This window comes from Prosopis cineraria, unplaced genomic scaffold (genome assembly GCF_029017545.1).
Source record: "Prosopis cineraria cultivar Desert tree isolate PC_DT_omini unplaced genomic scaffold, ASM2901754v1 PC2, whole genome shotgun sequence".
NCBI lineage: Eukaryota > Viridiplantae > Streptophyta > Magnoliopsida > Fabales > Fabaceae > Prosopis > Prosopis cineraria.
In genome coordinates, this window is record NW_026555333.1 from 10,845,138 (window position 1) to 10,865,788 (window position 20,651).

General features: G+C 34.6%; 2 protein-coding genes across 2 annotated transcripts; one reads left to right on the plus strand and one right to left on the minus strand.

Annotated features, from left to right (window-relative positions):
• Positions 1–3,707: 3,707 nt before the first annotated feature.
• Positions 3,708–6,105, plus strand: LOC129301618 (transcription factor SPEECHLESS-like). Its single transcript, XM_054940173.1, has 3 exons — positions 3,708–4,394; positions 4,552–5,070; positions 5,641–6,105. Exons 1-3 carry the CDS (start codon positions 4,041–4,043, stop codon positions 5,719–5,721), a joined length of 954 nt encoding a protein of 317 aa, XP_054796148.1. The 5' UTR covers positions 3,708–4,040; the 3' UTR covers positions 5,722–6,105.
• A 711-nt stretch (positions 6,106–6,816) lies between these two features.
• On the minus strand, positions 6,817–9,664 carry LOC129303797 (probable WRKY transcription factor 53). The gene is made up of 3 exons (XM_054943318.1): positions 8,923–9,664; positions 8,639–8,767; positions 6,817–8,523 (listed from the first exon to the last, which is right to left on the minus strand). Exons 1-3 carry the CDS (start codon positions 9,243–9,245, stop codon positions 7,890–7,892), a joined length of 1,086 nt encoding a protein of 361 aa, XP_054799293.1. The 5' UTR covers positions 9,246–9,664; the 3' UTR covers positions 6,817–7,889.
• Between the last annotated feature and the right edge of the window lie 10,987 nt (positions 9,665–20,651).

Sequence of the window (20,651 nt, forward strand, 5' to 3'; positions counted from 1 at the left end):
GAGAGAGAGAGAGAGAGAGAGAGAGAGAGAAACGAGAGGGAAGCCATGCACCATGACGTCGATGATTTAAGAGTCGAATGTTGTTAGCTATAACCTAGCTAGAAGACAACGATGCTTGTAGCCTAACGCCCAGTTTCAGCAAGTTAAATCTTTGAAACTTGGTAAGAATCCTCTAAATATCATATGTTCAGTGCACGCACTTCGGAGCAAGATGTGTGTCGTTTATACCTCATACACATCACCCAGTTGAGGAATGAGGACCGGTGAATCAAGCCCCCTTACTGTTCTCTTAAGCTGGTTTGGGAAATGCGGCATGTTGTTAGCTGTTAAGCATTTTTTTTTTTTTTGGGGGAGGGGGGAGAAGAGAGAGACGTTTGTTGAGGGAGAGGTAGATGTGGAAATTGACGCATGAGAGGGGAAAATTGGATGCATTTGGAGAGGAAAGTCCCGAGAACGAAACCAGAGAAGAAAATCGCTTTAATGAAACGCATTCTCCAGCTCAAACTAGCAATTACTGCTGACCTATTTGTCACACACTCGTACCACCCACCTGCCACGCCAGTGACCCCTCATTCACCCAGAGAGAGAGAGAGAGAGGGAGGGAGGGAGGGGGAGGGTCTGTCTGTATGTGTTTTGTACATTTATAAATTGTATACAGTCATACTTGCGTGCGTGCGTGATTTATAGGTGTGTGTACGCACATATCTGGTGATTGACTTTGACAGAAACTGAAACGAGGGATCATTGAGGACACGGAGATGTCGTGCCTCTGTATTGAAAGCCTGCCTTTAATCTTTTTAGAATATTTTATGTGATTTAAAATATAAAATATTTTTAATTATAATTTTTAATTATATTTTCATTTTCAGTTACAAATATTACCAGTTTTTCTTTTTACCCTTTTACTCACTTGTCAGTAATAAATTAAATGAGAAAGATAATATTTTAAATGAAGTATTATAGTATAAAAAAGTGTGATTTTTTTATAAACTACTAAAGTTTTAACCAGCTTAAAAAGTGAAAAAATATAATAAATATTATATAATAAATTAAGTTAATAAATATAAAAGTAAAAATAAAAGAAATCAAAACCTAACAAGTATTTTATATTTTGATTTAAGGTGAGCTGAAAAAACATGTCTATAATGTAGACAGGAGGGAGTAAACAATAATGAAAGCAGACGTCGTCGATTAATATTATATGGGAGCTGCAGAGGAAGGAGACAAGTTGCAGAACTTTAGCTCTGTCCTAATCGTTATAGCTAGCTACCCTCTGCTTTGTCCTGTCATCCCCACATTTATTTCTTTCCTGTATCTCATCAACGATCATATTTGTTCATTTTGTCCTCTTCATTGCTTCCTCCACCGTCCTCCATTTTTTTAACCATTAAATCAGCCAGAACTCGTCCGATGCACCTGGTAAGTCGTAAATTTGAAATGGATGGGCGATACAAGTGATAAAGCCGAAAAGGAAGTGACTTTGTTATCATTAATTAAAACTTTGATATGTATAGACATAACAAGAAGAAAGGACATAGGATGGGAAAAGGAGCAGCCTGGGGGTAATTATATTGCATCATTTCACGGGCACAACACCGATCTTCCCATTTTGGCCTTGTTTCTATAACGGTTTTTCACTTTAGCAGTGATACTGATGCTCTGCCTTTGTTTCTGGTTTCATTCCCTGCAAAGAGGGTAACTTAACTTCTCATGAAAATTCTTCCAACTGTCGTCGCTGGCAGCTTCTATATACATCTGGGTCTGATGGGACTACACAGATTTCTGAAATCTTCATGGCAGACACATGTAGTTCCTCCTATACATTGATTATTATTGCTCTTTTTTGCGTGCCCACATTCGATGCTGTATTTTGTTTGAATGGTAATGTAAGATATTTTTTAAAAATAATTTTAATTCAAAATATAAATTATTACATAATTTTTATATTTTTCTTTTCCAATTATACTCTACTTTATTTATTATTTTTTTAAAAATCATGTATTAAAATTTTATTAATTATTATCAAAACTTTTATATAAGATATTTAATGATAGTATGAATGAAAAAATGCAGACAGTTTTAAAAACTGAAAATTGCAACTAACCTTATTTATAAATCGTGACTTAATTAACTTTTTCATTCAATTCAAAATATATAGAAGTATTTTTCTTTAGTTAACTTTGGTTCAAAATATAAATAACCTATTATATATGAAATTTTTTTTTACTATTTTACCTCTTGTATTTATTAACTTAGATATTTGTGTAAGTGAATCTCTCACTCATTATGAAGTACTTTGATAATTTAAACTAAAAGTAAAAAAAAAATAATATACTCCTTTCGTTAAAAAATATAAAGCATTTTTAATCGAATCTTACCTTTCAATAAAGTAGTTATTTACTTTTAAACTAATTCTATTTTTTTATATTTATTTTTATTAAACAACTTGTAATAAATATAAAGTCACTATTAATAGGAATACTTTTTAAAAAAGGCAATGATTATATCTTAAAAAATTAAAAATATTTTATATTTTTTCACATTCAATTTCTAAAAAAATATTTTATATTTTTGAACGAAAGGAGTATATTCTTATGAGAATAAAGAATTTATTTGTATACTAATTTTTTTTTAAAAGCTGCTCATATCTTGAAACAGAGGGAATAAGATTTATATTGCAGTCTGAATAGAATAATTGGGTAAATTATTTCATAATGTTCCCCACATATGCGGGCCTAGTACTGCTATAGCTGCCGCCACCACTTCAGATTATTTAAAATTCGAGTACTTATGTGTGAATTAACAAATTCACGAGTTTCCAATAAAACCAGAGGCAAATAACTATCTCTAATTTTCATAAATAGAGAAGCCCCCTTATTTTTGTTCTTGGTTTTTTAATGCATAAAAACGGTTTGGAATTTTGGACCTCTATTAAAATTTCACCCTATTCTTATCATTATTTAAGCTAGCTCTGGGTGGTGGCCAAAACTTAACTTGTTATATATCTTGTATAAATCAGGCAAGAAGGAATAGTTTGAGACTTTGAGTACATGAGGTAATTAAAGAGTGGAGGTACGAAGAAGAGCTAGGCTAAGGGGATGAGGAGTAAAGATAAGAATGATAATAGGTTCAGTGTAAATATTTAATTTGAGTGGGCACACACAAATTACCCCATTTCATCCCCTTGAGATATTCATGACATCCCCCGGCAGTATTAACTATATAACGTACGTATGTGTGTAAATGTGTGCGTGTATTCAATTTTGAATATTCTATTCATTAATGATTATCTAAATTTAATACTCAATGATGAAACTTCATATACAGTAGTGAACTTTATACCTGATTGCGAGATATATATAGGTCTTATATACAACTGCTTTTGACTTAATTATTTATCTTTCTGATTAATACCATCTTCATGACTTCATTCACAACTAATGTTAACAGAGACTAAAGGATCAAAGAAGGGATATTAATGAAATGGTGTGTGTTGCTTCACAACCATCTCTCTGTCCTGACAAAAGAATGGTCATTGCCATTGGTGATGATGTTGATATCTTGAATGCAAAGCAACAAATTAAACACGCCGTGATACACAGTCATCCATTTATATATATATATATATATATGCACACACTCAACATCAACACTAACTTCCTCCACTTCTCATTTAATTTACGATATCATCAAACGTATTCCCTTCTCAGTCTCTCATGTAGAACTCCTCTCTCTTCTAATGTTGCCTCATCTCCCTCTCCCTCCATCTCTAACGGCTCTCGCTGAGATGAGTCATTTCTTTAATTACTTCCTTTGTTTTTTACTCTGCCCGTAGTCCGATACTGCTTCTGTTTGCTCTCTGCACCGAAATTCCATGGGATTCAGTGCGGCACACCCTTGCCGATTAGCGTGAAAGTGACATCTCATTTACTCCCTTGTTATCAGCCCTTTCTCTTAATCTTGACAATCCCCATTCCTCAGTCCTTTCCTTCCACAGCTTTCCCAGAAGAGAAAACTGAGACTCCAAAGAGCCTGAGATCATGGACGACGGCTTCTCTGATATTTTTGAAGATAAAGACTTGGACTTGTCTGGAGACGATCTGCTTGCTATTTTGGACTCCTTAGAGGACTTCACCAATTTTCCTCCCGCCGACAAATCCCTTGCCGCCGTTACCTCGAAACAGAACAAAGAAACCACAAGCACTCTTGAACCCGATGACGACTCACTAACTCAGCTTCAAGCTTCAACCAAAACCAAGAGACAGAAGCTTTCGGAGTCATCATCTGAAGAACCTAAGATATCTCATATCACTGTGGAGCGAAACCGAAGAAAGCAAATGAACGAGCACTTGTCCGTCCTGAGGTCCCTCATGCCCTGTTTCTATGTCAAACGAGTGAGTCTTGTTTCAACTCTCACCAACAACTTGCTAACTTAGCTTTTGCACCAGGATTAATACAATGCATGCTTCGCTTTCTTCCAAAAATAACGTTCAATTGTGAAGTAAATAACTTACGATCCTTCCATACATATATGCATGGGTTGTTAATCAGGGTGATCAAGCATCAATAATAGGAGGAGTGGTAGAGTACATCAACGAGTTGCAGCAGCTTCTGCAATCCCTGGAGGCCAAGAAACAGAGAAAAGCGTACAACGAAGTTCTGAGCCCTAGGCTCGTGTCAAGCCCAAGGCTTTCTCCGAGAGTGATTGCACCGGTGAGCCCTAGGCTAAACCTACCCATTAGCCCGGGCACGCCACAGTCAGGTAGCCCCTACAAGCCCCAACCCAGACTCTCCAACTCTCTCGAACCGTCTCCCACATCTTCTGCTTCTTCCTCCTTCAAAGACAATCTCAACGAGCTCGTCGCCAACTCTAAGCTCGTCGCCAACTCCCCCATCGCCGACGTCGAGGTTAAGTTCTCGGGGCCCCACGTCCTCTTAAAAACCTTGTCCCCTCCGATCCCAGGTCAAGCTTTAAAAATCATCTCCGCTCTTGAAGATCTGGCCCTCGAAATCCTTCAGATCAGCATCACTTCTGCTGATGAAAGCGTGCTTAACTCTTTCACCATCAAGGTACGTGTATAATTAATCTAACTCCATACTCTTGCTCTATCTAATATATCTTTTTTCCTTGCAAATATATGCATAAGTACATACACACATATCTATAATGTTCTGTGTTCAAAATATAACATGTAATGAAAAATACGTACTTGTTAATTGGCCTTTGAATTAAAGCGACACAAGATATTGGTTGACACATGGTAATAATAGTAACGGTGAATTATTTTGACAGTGCCAGTACCGAAACTGCGCAGTACATTATCAAGGCACACTGATTACTGAACACTGAACAGTATATTATGTATTATTCACCGCGTGTGTCTGGGGTTTCAGGAATTGTGATGACATCTTGCAGGCGTTGTCTTTATTTTGAGTAAACCATATAGATTTTAGCCAGAAACGATCATTTTGACAGCTATACAAGTCGTGATTTAAACACTGATGCAGAATTCAACTCACCAAACTTTTCTGCATAATAATCAACTCACCATGTGTAATGCATGATTGAGTATGCTATTTGTGTATATTGATGTGTCCATTATCTCGGTCTACTAATTATGAATATTGATTATTATACAGATTGGAGTCGAATGTCAACTCAGCGCCGAGGATCTGGCTCAACAAGTCCAGCACACTTTCTCGCCACATATATTACCATAACTGGGCTTTTTCTCGTGACTTCTTAAGGGAAGTAAGGTAACACACAACTAGATACAAACTCGTTAAATATTACTAAATAAATTTTAAAAATAATGTGAAAATATCTTTTTTCAGGTATTTAAAATTTATTTAATATTGTTTAAGGAGTTTGTGTTTAATATTATACATTATAGTCACATCCTCTCGTTGGATCAAATGTAGTGCATATATACAAGAGAGCTGCGCACAACCTCTAGCATTTCTCTTAATTGTCTCTTGAAATTGGTCAAGAGGTGTGTTAGATATAGTTCCTGTAGTTGACTGCTGTCAAGTTTGAAATTTAGTTTGTGAATTTGATTTTGATTTCATTTCCACAAGAGATGGAAGCATATTCTATTCATTTTAGCAAAAATTCATGAGGATCGCTCCGTCAAATAAAAAAATTGGTCGTGTCTTCCAAAATGAAAGCCTTGAACTTTGTTGAGCTTGTATTTGCCACTACTGCCACATCACTCTTGAGGATGAGCTAAATATTTGTATTCATAAAATTTGTTTTAATACAAGAATATTGGACAAAAGTTACGGGTTTGTCTTTTCAAGTACTTTTAAGGATCAAAATATGGATCTTTGTATTTTGATACCTACTCCCTAACCTAACAATCGTAGTGTACGTTGGTATATTTATATTTGTATATACACTCATCAATTTCGTCAATTTAAAGAATATGGAAAGGAGGGGGCAAAAAAACAACCATTCTCAGAATGGTCCAACTATATTAATAAATACTCCTTCAATTGTACGCGTACACAACTACCATTTTACAAACAATATTTGTTCAACAAGACCCACCTTCTATTCTTTTCATCAATAGAATAAATGCTGGATCTCCGTCACTATCTCTCCCCAAGACAAACATCTAAATATATATGGAGTCCCTTTTAAAATGGCCCGCCATATTTCTCCATCAAAATGTTTGAGAAAGCTACGTCAGGGAAATGGTCCTCATTTTGGAAGACCCACAAGCCTAATTTTCACCATTGACTATGTTATGCCATGTTCGGTCATTTCATTATGAATTAAAGAAGATTAATTTCTGAGGAGCAAAAGATATGTAGTCAGCAAATTAAATAATTTCACCGCCTCAGCGAAGCTATTTCCACCACATCACAGGGTTTGTGAAATAAAAGAGACACGAGTCCTCAGCAGTTTGAAGTGAACGGGGAATAATAATAGTCATGTCCAGAAAAAGTTTCGCTTCAATTTACAATGGGAGAATTTCTTGAAACTTTAATGTTGCTCATAAAGTAGCTTCCTCCATCAACACAAAACTATCCACCAAATTATTTTTTTTTTATTTCATTGTCCGGAGTCTAATATTCTGGAAGATCTAGGGATATTACCATCACCTGTCCAGACTAATCTGACCATTATTCATCAAATTAAAATCTACAAAATTTGTCACTTTCTTGGGGTTGGATAATAAATATGAATTTGGTAGGAGGATCTGAACCCAGTTACACGATGAGGAAGAGTCTGGACTATTGAGACTTGATGTTAGCCCACATTGTTGAAGAGTATTTTGGGTCAGAGACGTGTAAAATCTTGGACCATGTCAAAAGTGGGCCTCCTGCTTTATTAGCTTTTCTAACACTTATTGCTTAATGGGTCGATATGGGCCACCTCTCATTCTTTCCAGGACGAACTCCGATTAAAATGCAGTTCCATAAGTACGTTCAATTCTCTCCGAATGCAGCAACTTCCGGAAAGAACGATCTACATCGTTAAAGCTGTCTGGTCCAAAACTAAAATTGAATATTCTTTGTCATAGATATGATCCATTGTTGGAACTTGGAAACATAGTTAATGCATCGCGGGCTCACTCTTCCTCGTAGAAACATATATGAAAGCCAATTGTATAACCGTTATGCGTTAGCTACTGATCGACAAGGCGACGAACAAGAAAAAGCTCTCCATTGAACTAAATGATTCAATCAAACGGCTATAGGAAAGCTAAACATGATTTTGACTGGCCCATTTTCGTGGCACAAGAAGTTAGGAATATGTATATGTAGAGAAATATTATTGTTCTCTTCCTTCTAGAACCAAATACAACGCCTGCTGCCTTCTAACATGTGCTTATTCTACATTTTTCTGCTACGAATTGGTTATTCTGGATAGGAAAATGAAATTAGAAGAATCGCTGGTTATCAAAGGTGAAGTTGAGTCCGTCATATCCGGACTGGTCAAATGGAAGGTCTAAACCAACTATGGGAGAGTTTGCGGCCGAAGTAACGGCCGAGATTATGTCGTTGATCTCAGACCCAGAAGTTGCCATGCTTGGCATCTCAGCCAACACGTTATTGACTCCACTTGGGGACACTGAGTAGTATGTTATTCCTGATGTGGCTGGGGACATATAGGAAGGATCAGGAGTAACGTTCTCGGCAAAATTGTTTTCGAGCATGGAGCTTGTAAACATCTGGTTTTCGTTATTCATGATGGAGGAGGCTGAAGGAAAAATAAGGGAAGTGAATGATGATTGCTCCGGATCGGGGACATCTAGATTCTCGGTTTGGACCCTCAGCCCAGCTCGAAGGTTCAGAAGTAGCTGTTCTTGTGATTGTTGCTGAGGATCTGCGGCGCTGGGATTCAGTTCAAGGCTTTCTTGAGTGCCAGATGGAGGGACCACATTGGACGACTGTGCACAGGTGTGCTTTCCTCTGTAAGTGATTTCGAATACGTTGGGGTTTTCGTCCGATCTTTGCACTTGCTTCGTGGCCAAGCATCCTTGAACATTTCTATGGGTGCATCTGTAATAGCCTCTGCATTTGCACCAAAAGTAGTAGTATTGTTAGCCACAAATGACCCATTTATAGGTGATAAAAAACTAAGCTTCTTCCTAAACTTGGTGCTATATATAAATATACGCTCACACACCTAGGAAACTTGGCTCCCAGAATCTCTTTCTGGCCATATTTTCTCCAACTATATCCATCATCAAGAGTCCCTTCCACTCCCATCCCTGGGCTAACTGTGATCTGTTTTGTCCACCTCGGCATGCTTCTTCTGCGATTGATACAAGAAAAAAATTCATATATATATATATATATATATCAGAAAACATTAACAACACTACGGCATTTCTTTAGGTCTTTAATGATGTGTAACTTGGAGAGAGACGCGTGTTAACATTCCATATGTATATGTATGTATATATGTACCTCTTTTTGGAGGCATTTTGATCTTGGAAATCCCTTTCAGAGTCTTCGCTGCGAGGACTTCCACTCAAAGGTGGTGACTCACAAGTTCGGATTCCAACCTGTACGGCGTGTGATGCCTCTCCCACCGACGACCCACCGTTCCAGTTTAGCGTTGCAAGTGCCTTTTCAAATGCAGCTATGATTCTCTGGATCAAGAACTCTTGGGTTTCTTGGGGCGAAGACGGCGCATGAAGGCACATCTGGAGTCGCCTTGCCAGCTCCCTACCTTGTACCAGTTCATTGATAAGTTTGCTCTCCCACTCTCTCATGTTGACCTTGTCCATGAAACACCCCAGCCCTAGCCAGACCTGACTTGTATGCAGCGATTGACTTAATACCCCAAATGATTGGTGGAAGCTTCGTTGGAACAATTTGAACGTCGTCAGACTCAGAGCTTTTGCAGGCACATGTCAGAGAGAAGGCCAAAACAGGGGATGAACAGAGACAGAGCCGAATGATACCTACGACATGCGTTATTGCCAAATATGTGACATTGGGTTTTGATATTTGGGAGGAGGCATCGATAGGAGATGGTTAAGACAAACGAAAGATAAAGTTGAGGTTTATGCTGTATAAGCACAGCATGGGAGAAAATGAACCTGATATCAGAGTTTTTGTGCGAGTGTCAAGACGACTCAAAAAGATTATAGCAACATTAAGGTGGAGAATGAAGGTGAGTGTGAGAGTCTGCAAGTGAGATTTTAAGGAAGGGGGAGTTTGGTTTTGAAAGGGGGAGAGAGAGTGAATGAAGAGGGAGGAGGAAATTTTGACTGAGAAAATGGGAGAGTTGAATTTCAAAAGGGGTTGGGAAGACTAGTCTTTGGTCATAGGAAGAATGGGGTTCAAAGGATGAGGATTGGAAGTCTAATTGCTGACCACTTCTATGCACAAAGCTTCCTTCTGATTGACCCTTCACAATTTACAGGGGGAAAAAAAATGGGGAGAGAGAGTGGGAGTGAGGGAAGGGAACATGGGGGGAAACGAAGACCAAGGAATCTTCAAAATCAGAAACCTCCTTACGCGTCGGTATTGTTTCTGCATTTCCAAGTTCCCGAGTGGTTGTCTCTTGATGAGACAAACCTGTGACGTTTGCCGCCGACGTCTGCTATCGTCATCATCGGCCTTTTTTTTGGGGTTTGTTTTTGAGTGGTATCCTCAGACCTCAGCTGCTATTTTGTTGTGCCTTCCCACCTTACACATCCAACTTTACCATGGATTTGCTCCTGCCAGGGACACGGAACACTATCGAACAAACAGCATGCTTAGTGACTTGAATTATTCCTTATTTACTGAATAAAAAATAAAATAAAATACACGGCTCATTAATCATTTTTAGATACTGTAGTTTAAACTTTAATCTGTCTTAGATCGTATAGTTTATATTTACCTTTTTTTATAAAAATAACTTCATCAAAACGTATTTTTTGGAATGATTTAACGTTATATAAATTGATCGATGATCAATTTCTTAAAAGGGATTTTTTCTACGTATTGTCTTATTTACTTGTAAGTTGTATCTTAGGTAGGAGCTAGTGTAATCAAAACCCATGTACGCGTTAACTTATGTGTTTGGTATTATTTAATTAACACATGGGGGTTAATGGTTGATTGGTAGTTCAATTTGAACATTTGTTAATTAACAAAAAAAAAATCCCGCCACGTGAAACACTGATGATTCGATGATCCGACACGTTGCACCATCTGCCCCTTTCAAGTTTCAGCATTGAAATGAATTGACAGCTTCCTAGATCCCTCCCTTGTTTTTTAATACTTTTTGAAAGTTTAAGTAGCTAGCAAACACCATGCCCATTATTTATTCCAATCTAATATGTTCTCCTCTGTGGCTGTTGTTGTTAATTATATATTAAGGATTTCTCAATTTGCATGTTGCTCTCATTTCAAAAGCCCATCGATCTAATAACTAACAGCAGCTCAATTCGAGCTTCTTAATTTTGACTTATATCATTAGTTTCATAATATATATTTTATTTTTCTGGGAAATAATTCTATTTTATATTATAAATTTTGTTAATTAGAAATCCAAAGCAATGATTGTGTTTCTTGTTGTGCCTCAATTTACTTCAACAATTTTAAATGAGGGGTAAATTTACAAAAAGAAATGTGAGCCAAATTTGCCAATGGAATACATTTACTTCAACGATTATTAGAACTTCTAAGGCGGTATATATATATATATATATATATATATATTAAATTCCATCCATCCATAAGGAGAGGAATGCCTTGACTTTTTTTTATTTGAAAGAAGGAAATATATATTCAATCAAGTAAAGTGATATTCTAATAATGATAATTGTGCCTAGTAAAAAAGATTAATATCTTATAATGTGATAAATTCAAGTTTGAATTTTTGTTAAAAAAATATTAACATTTAATATCTGATCCTGTATCTCAAATAAAATTACTATCGATTTAATAAACATACAATAAAAAGAGGGATAATCACATCAAACATATTGGGAATAAACTTATTTACAGATAAAAACTAATAATAAATCTTATTTAAAAAAAAAATTATATTATTATTTTAATAATAATTTATTATATATTGATTATTGTTTGTGAATAAGTTCTTATCATATCTCTAAATGTGATTCTCCCTTGAAAAGAATAAAGTCATGGCGGAAAATCTAAAGTGTGTAGTAGAGATCTCAATAACACAAACCGCGTGATATTTTATTCGCAGATTCCATATTGCCACATAATAATGAACTCAGTTTCTGCTGTAGGAAAGCGTCGGAGTTGCGAAAAGCAACAGCCAATACTTGAGTTTCGTTTAACTTCACTTGACATATGATACATGAGTGCTGGGCCCTATCATGGTGAGTGCAAAGTCTCCTTTTGAAATATTCAAATCTAAGAAATTTTAGACCATGCCAATTCGGTCGCAAATGATTGTGAAAAGTTCAACAAACACAAGAAACCTACTATTTTGCCAGGAAACAAGGTGCGGGCCTTTTTGCAAGCAGGTGCTTAGAATTAAACCAGAGGGATTTTCTTTTATTCGCAAGTTAAAAAGAGGGAAATCGGTGGTTTGGTGTGAACAGGCATAAAGAGTCAACGAGGGAAAGAGAAGCTGCGACATCACAAGCCATCTAGAAGCTGATTGGGCATTTTATCATAAGACCATGGTCCATGGCGCGTGATCTGCTTCAAGAGCGGTGATTGGTACTACGTATTGACCCAGGCCGAACCAACTCAACAGGTGGCCTCACATTGCTGGTGCATGTGGGGACACAGCCAATGAAGGTTCTGCGGCTTGGACTAGATCCAAGGCTTCCTCTGTCCTTTCACACTGAAACTTCAATATTAACTAATTTTTACTTCAAAAAGTCCAAATTTTATTTTTAAAAACTATTTTCTAGATCAATTTTTAAAATTATCTTTCAAAATACAATAAAAAAATAAAATATATTTAATTATATTAATTTAAAAATAAATTTATAATTAAAAAATCTATTGACATATAATTAATGACGATGGTTTATCATAATGGTTAGTTTTAGTTAACAGTAGTTACCAAAAATCAAATGTCATCCGTTTTTTTAAAAAAATAAAGAAAAATTAAAATATTTTATTTTTATTTTTAAAAACCAAATGAAATTATGAAAATATTTAAATGCAAAAAATTTATTCAAATGATTTTTTTATAAAGTTAAAAATAAAAGACAAACAACCATGAGTTTTTCCTGTTAGAGTTATATTAAGCTTTTTTACTTTTTATAATAAACATGTTACGTGTTATTCTTCAATAAATGATACAGCAATTTAGCATGTATACTTTGCGAACGATGGAGGCGATGGAATAAGAGAGGGAAAATTATTTAATTTGATCAGATATACTAAATAAATCACGCAAGACTTGCCATGGAATGCATGCGTACATATAGACACCCTGTTGGACTAATTGATTTAATGAATCTATGAAATGAGTTTTTATAACACCATTATATTATAATACAATAGATTATTTAAATGTGGTTCATTTTAGGGAAAAAAATCCAACGTATTAAATAAATCTAGAAATAGAAAGGAAAAAATATAACTTTGGGTCCTTATACTTTGTTCTTTTAGAACACCAAAAAATAAAAGTGTAGAGATCTAGAACACTAAAAAAAATGTAAAGATCTATAGCAAAATTTGACTAAAATGTGGGGAGCCAAAATTATATTTTTTTTTTCAATAGAAAATTTTGAAGCCAATATGTAGATTGAATGTTAATCTTACCATGATGAGACTGAACATTATTGGAGAAGCTTTCGTAGGAACCCACAGGAACAAGTAGTTCCATAACAAGTTCCTCACAAAGAGGAAGTTTTCAAAAGAGGAGAGGAACCTCCAATCCACAAGGGTAGGCCATAAGTTTTAGCAGTTAATCAAAACCTTTAAATTAGATTCAAAGCAAACATCATCATGGTCATTCTAAATAGCAAACTCAACAACTTGCTCTATAACCAAAAATTCTACCTCCAAAGTAGGAGAGGCTTCACATTTTCCATGTCTATCCAAAATGCATCCATTATTGTCCTTGGAAGAGAAGGCAACCATGAATCATGCCATATTTTGGTACTCTTGCCATTACCAGTGCTCGAAAAAATATTATCTCAACTAACTAACCTTCAAGAATACTACTCCAAATCCAAAATGCTCTACCACCCTTATGACCTGCTTCAGAAAGGAAGTTCCCTTACCATCATTGAGTCTTCTTTCAAACTTTATCATAGCACTCTTTAACAGAGTGCTCCGATATGGTGGCAGCATACAGGAGCGCTTTTATAAAGAGTGCTCTGGTATGGCGGCATACAGGAGAGCTCTTATAGAGAGCACTCTCGTGTATGATGTGTGCCCTTATATATCGGAGCTGTCTTTGTAACATCCCAATTTAAATTTTAATAGTTAATTTGGGTTAATAGAAATTTAAAAAAAAAAATATTTAGAGGTAAGCAAATTAGTAGGAGATAATTATTAAATCTAACTTAGAATATAATTATAAATTAAAATAAAAAAATTATTTAAAAAATAATTAAAAAAATAATATTATTAAATTATTATTATTATTAAAAAAAAAAGAGAAAAGGCAAAAAAAAAAAAACAACAAAACGAGAAGAACAAGAAGACTTTCGGCGTTTCCGCGTGCTATCATTACATATATATTATAATAATAAAAAAAGGGAGAGAGGAGAGAAGAAATAATAAAAAAAAGATGTGGGACCCACTGAATTTTTATAAAAACTCACCTGTTTTCTTTGTTTCTTCATTCTTCCCTGTGCGCGAGCTGAGGCTGAGAGAACGCCTAGTTTCACCGGTGCAGGAGATCTGAGTTTTTAAGGTAAGAATTTTTAATAGGATATTTAGGGTGTGATTTTGAGTTTTTCAAGACTAAGTAAGTGTTCTAAAAATTTTTCTTAGTCATCCTTCTTCTTTAGTTTCTGAGTTTGTAGTGGTAGAAAATTTAAAATCTGAAAGAGGGATGAATTTATGTTGAATAAATATGGTTTTTGAGGTTGTCAGTAGTATAATAAATGTTCTAGAGTATAAATTTGTTGATGATATTTGAATTTGTGGCTTATGGATCAAATTCTAAACTAGATCTGAAAATATATATTGATTTATTGAGGTTTAGATGATTATTTGGGATGAGAAATGAATTATTATGGTTATAGGATTATGATTCTAAGCTAGAGACTCAATTTTTAATTTTTAGGTATTTTAGGTACGAATTTATGAAATAAAAAAAAATTTTGATAATAGAAATTAGTTTAAAATTTGATTTTTAGATTATTAATGTTTATTGATGAGTAAAAGAGGAGTTAAAAATTTTACTTAATAGTATTAACTCTAGATTTGTATTAAGATTGAGATTAGAAATTATGTTATATTTTTAATTCTATTATTAGAATTATTTTATTAGTTTCAAAAATTGAAACTAATATTTATAAATAATATGTTATTTGTAGATTGTATTATTGGTGAAGATTGTGGTGGGAGAGAAATTGTAAGGAATAATTTATTGAAAAAGCCACAAGGTAACCATGCTTTTAATTTGTGATTAGTGTTATTTCATGTTAATTGGGTGATTATTGAGAAAATTATGAATTTTGTAATATTGTATAATTGTACAATATTATTATGAATTTGTTTAATTATTGTGGGAAGTGTTGGGAGACTTGTTATTGTTGTTGTATTTATGTGCCACGTGGTACGCCCCTATTGGAGCTCAATAGGTGGCTTGTAAGGGCTCGGGCTAATCTACCTTTGGCCTGGTAATTTAGCACCGAGTGAGGGCTGCGGCTCGAGGTTAATGGAGGGATATAAGGATGGTTGTTTGTATGTATTGTAATATTTCTTATATTTATTGAAATTATATTATTTTTAATTCTCACTTAGTAAACACACACTTAACTGTTTGTATACACTATCATAAATTGGCTTTGGTTACTGGGACTTTTGAGTCTCATTATGTGGTTAACAATTTTCAAGAGAAGAGCCACGAGTGACACGTGGAGGAGTCCCAGAGGCTTAGTGGTATAAATCCACTGTCTCTTTTGGGTATTTAATTTATGATTTATAATGTGTTATATTGCCAATATTAGGGCTTTTTTGTTTATTGTCAATTATATAAATATATAAATGTAATCATGCCTTTCAAACTATTTCTATTTTTGGTACAATTTGGATGACTGTAATTTTAATATTTGGTTTACTTTGGATTGGTTAAAATGACATGATTATAAGGCCAAATAACTGGCTTGTGTTTAAAATTGACTAAATTGCTTATTTTACTTGTTAGGAGTATAAGGATGGACAAATGTGATTTAGTTTACTTGTTGGGAGTATAAGGATGGATAAATGTGATTTAGCCTAATGGCATGTGGGAGGTAAAAAAAAAATTTATCTGAAATGTTATAGTGTGTAAGTTGAAGCCAATTATAAAATATTTTATATTGAAATTATTGATATAAAAATGTGTTGGGTGGCTGTAACCCAGCTATGGTTGAGTTAAATTATTTAAAAAAAAATTTTGGTGTGTTACAGTCTTACAGGAGCGCTTTTCGAAAAGTACTCCCGCATAGCGTACATACAGGAGCGCTTTTTTTTAAGCGCTCCTGTATATTTCGGAGCGCTCGATATAGGAGCGCTTTTGAATTGCTCCCTAAGGTAAAAAAAGAAGCGCTCCTGTAAACTTATTTTGTAGTAGTGCTTCTAACCAACCTTCAAGAATACTTCTCCAAATCCAAGATGCTCTACCACCCTCACGACTTGCTTCAGAAATGAAGTTCCCTTGCTATCATTGAGTCTTCTTTCAAACTTTTTCAATGACAAAATTCAAAGCCTCTGCCTTAGACCTACCCCAGAGAATGGGTAAACCTAAATAACTACTTGGAGCATCTACTAATGTAATTTGTTCACTGAGGATCTCTCAATATTTTTAATAAAAGTTTCCAGTGAAATCATCTAGTCTTGGGGATTCAGAACCCCTAAGCCCAAAGATAGTAGCCTTGACCTCATCATTTGAGATATCTAATCAAAGATTCATTAATCTCATCACTAACAACTTTATTCACAAAAGCCAACATATCAGTAAAGTTATAAGCAACGGAATAAGAGAAGAGATGATGATAAAAAGATGCAAATTGATTATTAACATCCTCCTCTTTGTCAATCCAAATACCTTCATCATTTTTAATCCTTGTAATTTTATTACAATTCCTTCTTTGAATGGTAGAGAGATGAAAAAAATTAGTGCTTTTTTCACCACATTTAAGCTATTGGGTTTTGGATTTCTGCGCCCAATACTACTCCTCTTATTACCATATATCATTGATTTCCACTTTCAAATCAAAAACTTTCTTGGCCACTTTATCATTCCATCACCATGCAGGAGATCGTGAATCCTCCCTATCAACTTATTAATCGACCTCAAGCAATTCCCAAATTCCTTTTTACTCCAAACTAACAATTTTTTATTTGAGAATTGGATAATATTGTTCGTAAAATTAGAAATGATTTTATCATTATTCCTCAATGATTTTCACCAAATCAGGATGGGGAAAAACATCTATCATCAAATCTAAAAGGTTTAATAGCTTTCAAATCTTTAAAGTTAAAATCAACAAAAATTGGAAAATGACCATAACCAATAGCATCAAGCACACCACCTTGAGCATTTGAGAAAACTTCTCTACTATGAGTATTGAAAATAACTCTATCCAATTTTTTCTCTAATGAAATCATGACCCTCTTTGTTATTAGCCCATGTAAAATGACCCCCTTTAAGCTCCAAATCAACTAAATCATAGTCAATAATAAAATTTCTACAATGATCTAGGTCAAACGAAGATCTCTGTCTACCCCTCCTCATTCGAATTACATAGAATGTTCATTAAAATTCCCTATTAGTGTAGCATCCCAAAAATTAACCCAAGATTAATTAAGCCAATAAAAAATAAATCAGTAATTTTAAAGGAATATTTAGAGATAAATAATTTTAATTAGAGGATTATTATTTGATTTAATTTAAAATAAAATCCAAATCCTAAATTGTAATTTTTTTAGAAATAATAATAATATTATTATTATATAAAAGAAAAGAAGAAGAAGAAAAGGGGATAGTCACTCTGTGTGTGTTTGATATATATATATATATATATATATAAATTAAAGAAAGGGTGAAGGGATGTTGGTGTGCGTGTATGTATTAAAAAAGAGGGGAAGCCACTGAATTCATTTCTGGAAAGGGCCTTGGTGTTTATATTATTATTATTATTAATGTATATAAAGATATAAGAAAAACATGTGGGATCCATACCTTTTTTTTATTACAAGGCCACGGAAAAGCTGTGCAAAGGAACTATATTCTAGTCATATCTAAAACTATGAGGTTGGTACAGTCAATCGGGGGAACATAAAAAATCATAGCTTTAAAAGTGTCGTGTGTCGATTGGTGGACTAAGAGATCTGCACATCTATTAGCTTCTATGTAGACGTGATCAAAGGTAACAATCCAGTCTCTCATAGTGAGTTCCTTGATCTTTTTGATAACGCTAGATAATGGGTGACTTCCAAAGTATGTGCTGTTAATAATTGATAGAGCTTCCATCGAGTTCGTGTAGACATTGACTTTGCTTAATTTCATATCCCAGTAGAGGTTGAGACCTTCAAGGATTCTCGTAAGTTCAATTAAAGTGCTAGGTTGATATCCAAGGAATTTGAAAAATCCTTTGATCCAATTTCCTTTGTCATCTCTGATAATGCCTCCACAAGCTACAACTCCATTGATGTTAACTGAGCTGTCAGTATCGAGTCTAACCCAATCATGCTCTAGCAGGCTCTATTTGACTTCACTAGTAATATCACTTCTGTTCAAGCGGACGGTTTTGGACAAGAGCTTTAAGTCATTATTAATTTGTTGAGTGCAAGAGAAGGCAATGTCACTGTCCGCAGTATCATCTTCAAAATATAACTTCTTGCATCTATTCTTCTAGATATTCTAACAAGCTTGAGAAAAAGGTCTCTGCCATGGTGTTCTTATTTTTTAGCTACCTGCTTCAACCTTTGTATTCCAGACTATCCAATCCTTTAAGTAAGAAGAAGGTGTTAAGTTTAGTATGGTTAACTAATTTTTTCCAAACCTCTTTAGCTTTTTCACAGTCACATAGAATATAAATTGAAGAGTTAGGAGAGTTACAACCAAAAGGATAGGTACATTGCTGGCCAGTATTTCTAGTTGTATGCACAAGGTTGAGTTAGAGACGATTTAAGGCAGCCTTTCAAAGAAAGTATTTTATTTTTTCATATGTAGGCCATTTCTAAATCTTAGTCTATAAGTCAGAGTGGTGCTGCTCCTTGTGTGATTCCATAGCTTTATAAGCAAATTTGATGAAGAAATTGCCATCAAAAGAAGGTCACCAAAAAAGCACATCTTATTCACCCTATCGGTTAGGAGGTTGCATAAGAGATATACATTTGATCACATTAGAGTGGAGATAGTGACTTAATAGATCAAAATTCTATCCTTCTGTACTTTTGCAAAAATTAAAGATCCTAGCATGTAGAATAGGATCGGCATCAGGGAAGGCATGCTTAACAAGAGGGTCAGGAAGCAGAGACCATTTATCATACTAAAAGGATATTTAATTTCCTTTTTAAATTTTTCAGCCTGCATGGAGCATGAATTTATCCCAAACTTTGCAAATGCTACTCCAAGTATAAGAACAGTTGTCTAGTTTAACAACCATGGGAATTTTAGGTTTATCACATTTATATTTATCACATAAAATTTAAACCCAAAGACAATTAGGCTTATTGATTAAGCCCCAATAAAGCTTCATATTGAAAGCAATGTTTTGATTCTTTAGTTTCTTGAGGCTGAGTCCTCCTTCTTTCTTATCCATAGTAATTTTATCCCAAGACAAGAGGTGAGGTTTTTTATTCCCATTAGTTAAATCCTAAAGAAAGTTTATGAAGATTTTTTCTAGTTCTGACAAAACATTATTAGGTAAGAGCATAGTCTACATAATGTAGCTGGGAAGAGTTGAAAGAACAAATTTGATAAGTATAGATTTTCCTATCATGTTTAGATATCTACTCCTCCAGTTAGACAAGCGAGAGTTCATCTTATCAAGAAGAGGGGCAAAAGTGACTTTGGATACTTTTTCATGAATAATAAGAATTTCAAGATATTTTCCAAGATTTTCAGAGAAAGGAATCCCTAGTTCACCATTAATTTGTTTAGCTCTGTTGATATTAACATTTATTTAATAGAAGAGCTTAGATTTATCAAGGTTTATGTTCTGTCTTGAGGCGTTGCAGAATTCAAAAAGGCATTATTAGATGATAATAGCTTGAGTAAGAGAACGTTCTACAAAAAGCAAAAGATCATCAATAAAAAAAATAAATGAGAAATGGGGGGACTATTAGTAGTTAATCTAATTGGTCTTCATTCATTTTTTTCAATACTATTGTTAATGCAGTGGCTTAAATATTCAATACAAAGGATAGAGAGATAAGGAGAAAGAGGGTCTCCTTGACAGATGCCACCAGCAGGTATAAACTCTTTAGTAGGTTATCTATTCCAGAGGACCCGCATGTGAGTTGTAGAAATGGTAGCTTGAATCAAGTTCCTAAAGTGTCTATTTATATCAATGGATTTGAGAGTATCATCAATGAATTTTCAAGACAATTTGTCAAAGGCCTTTTCAAGATCAATCTTAAGAGCCATAAATCCTTTTTTTTACCCATTTTGTTTCTTATGGTATGGATGACTTGAACGATAATGATATTGTCACTGCTTTGATGCCCTTGTATGAAATTGCATTGGTTATCACTGATTAGATGGTTCATACAGGCATGTAGATGATTGGAGAGGATTTTGGTGATTATTTTATAGCTCACATTACAAAAGAAAATAGGACGAAAGTCTTTCATCGAGATGGGATGGTCAATCTTAGGGATAAGAGTAAGGAAAGTGTCATTAACTATCTTAATGGATTCGGGTTCCTTGAAGACTTTTTTGACAAGCTAGATAATACTATACTTTAGATCGTCCTAGTAAGTATGAATGAAGCCAGCATTGATACCATCAGGACCTTGGGCTTTAAAAGCCCAAATCTTAAAGGTAACATTCTTTATTTCTTCATCTGTCAGCTCTCTATGAAGAGATTGAAGTT

What these genes read in the sequence shown, in the direction of transcription:
- LOC129301618 (XM_054940173.1), top strand. Translation starts at nt 4,041, where the DNA reads ATGGACGACGGCTTCTCTGATATTTTTGAAGATAAAGACTTGGACTTG. An exon ending in CCTGTTTCTATGTCAAACGA is followed by an intron (nt 4,395 to 4,551) that starts GTGAGTCTTGTT and finishes GTTGTTAATCAG; the next exon opens with GGTGATCAAGCATCAATAAT. An exon ending in TTAACTCTTTCACCATCAAG is followed by an intron (nt 5,071 to 5,640) that starts GTACGTGTATAA and finishes ATTATTATACAG; the next exon opens with ATTGGAGTCGAATGTCAACT.
- LOC129303797 (XM_054943318.1), bottom strand. Translation starts at nt 9,245, where the DNA reads ATGGACAAGGTCAACATGAGAGAGTGGGAGAGCAAACTTATCAATGAA. An exon ending in CAAAATGCCTCCAAAAAGAG is followed by an intron (nt 8,768 to 8,922) that starts GTACATATATAC and finishes TATCAATCGCAG; the next exon opens with AAGAAGCATGCCGAGGTGGA. An exon ending in CTGGGAGCCAAGTTTCCTAG is followed by an intron (nt 8,524 to 8,638) that starts GTGTGTGAGCGT and finishes GTGCAAATGCAG; the next exon opens with AGGCTATTACAGATGCACCC.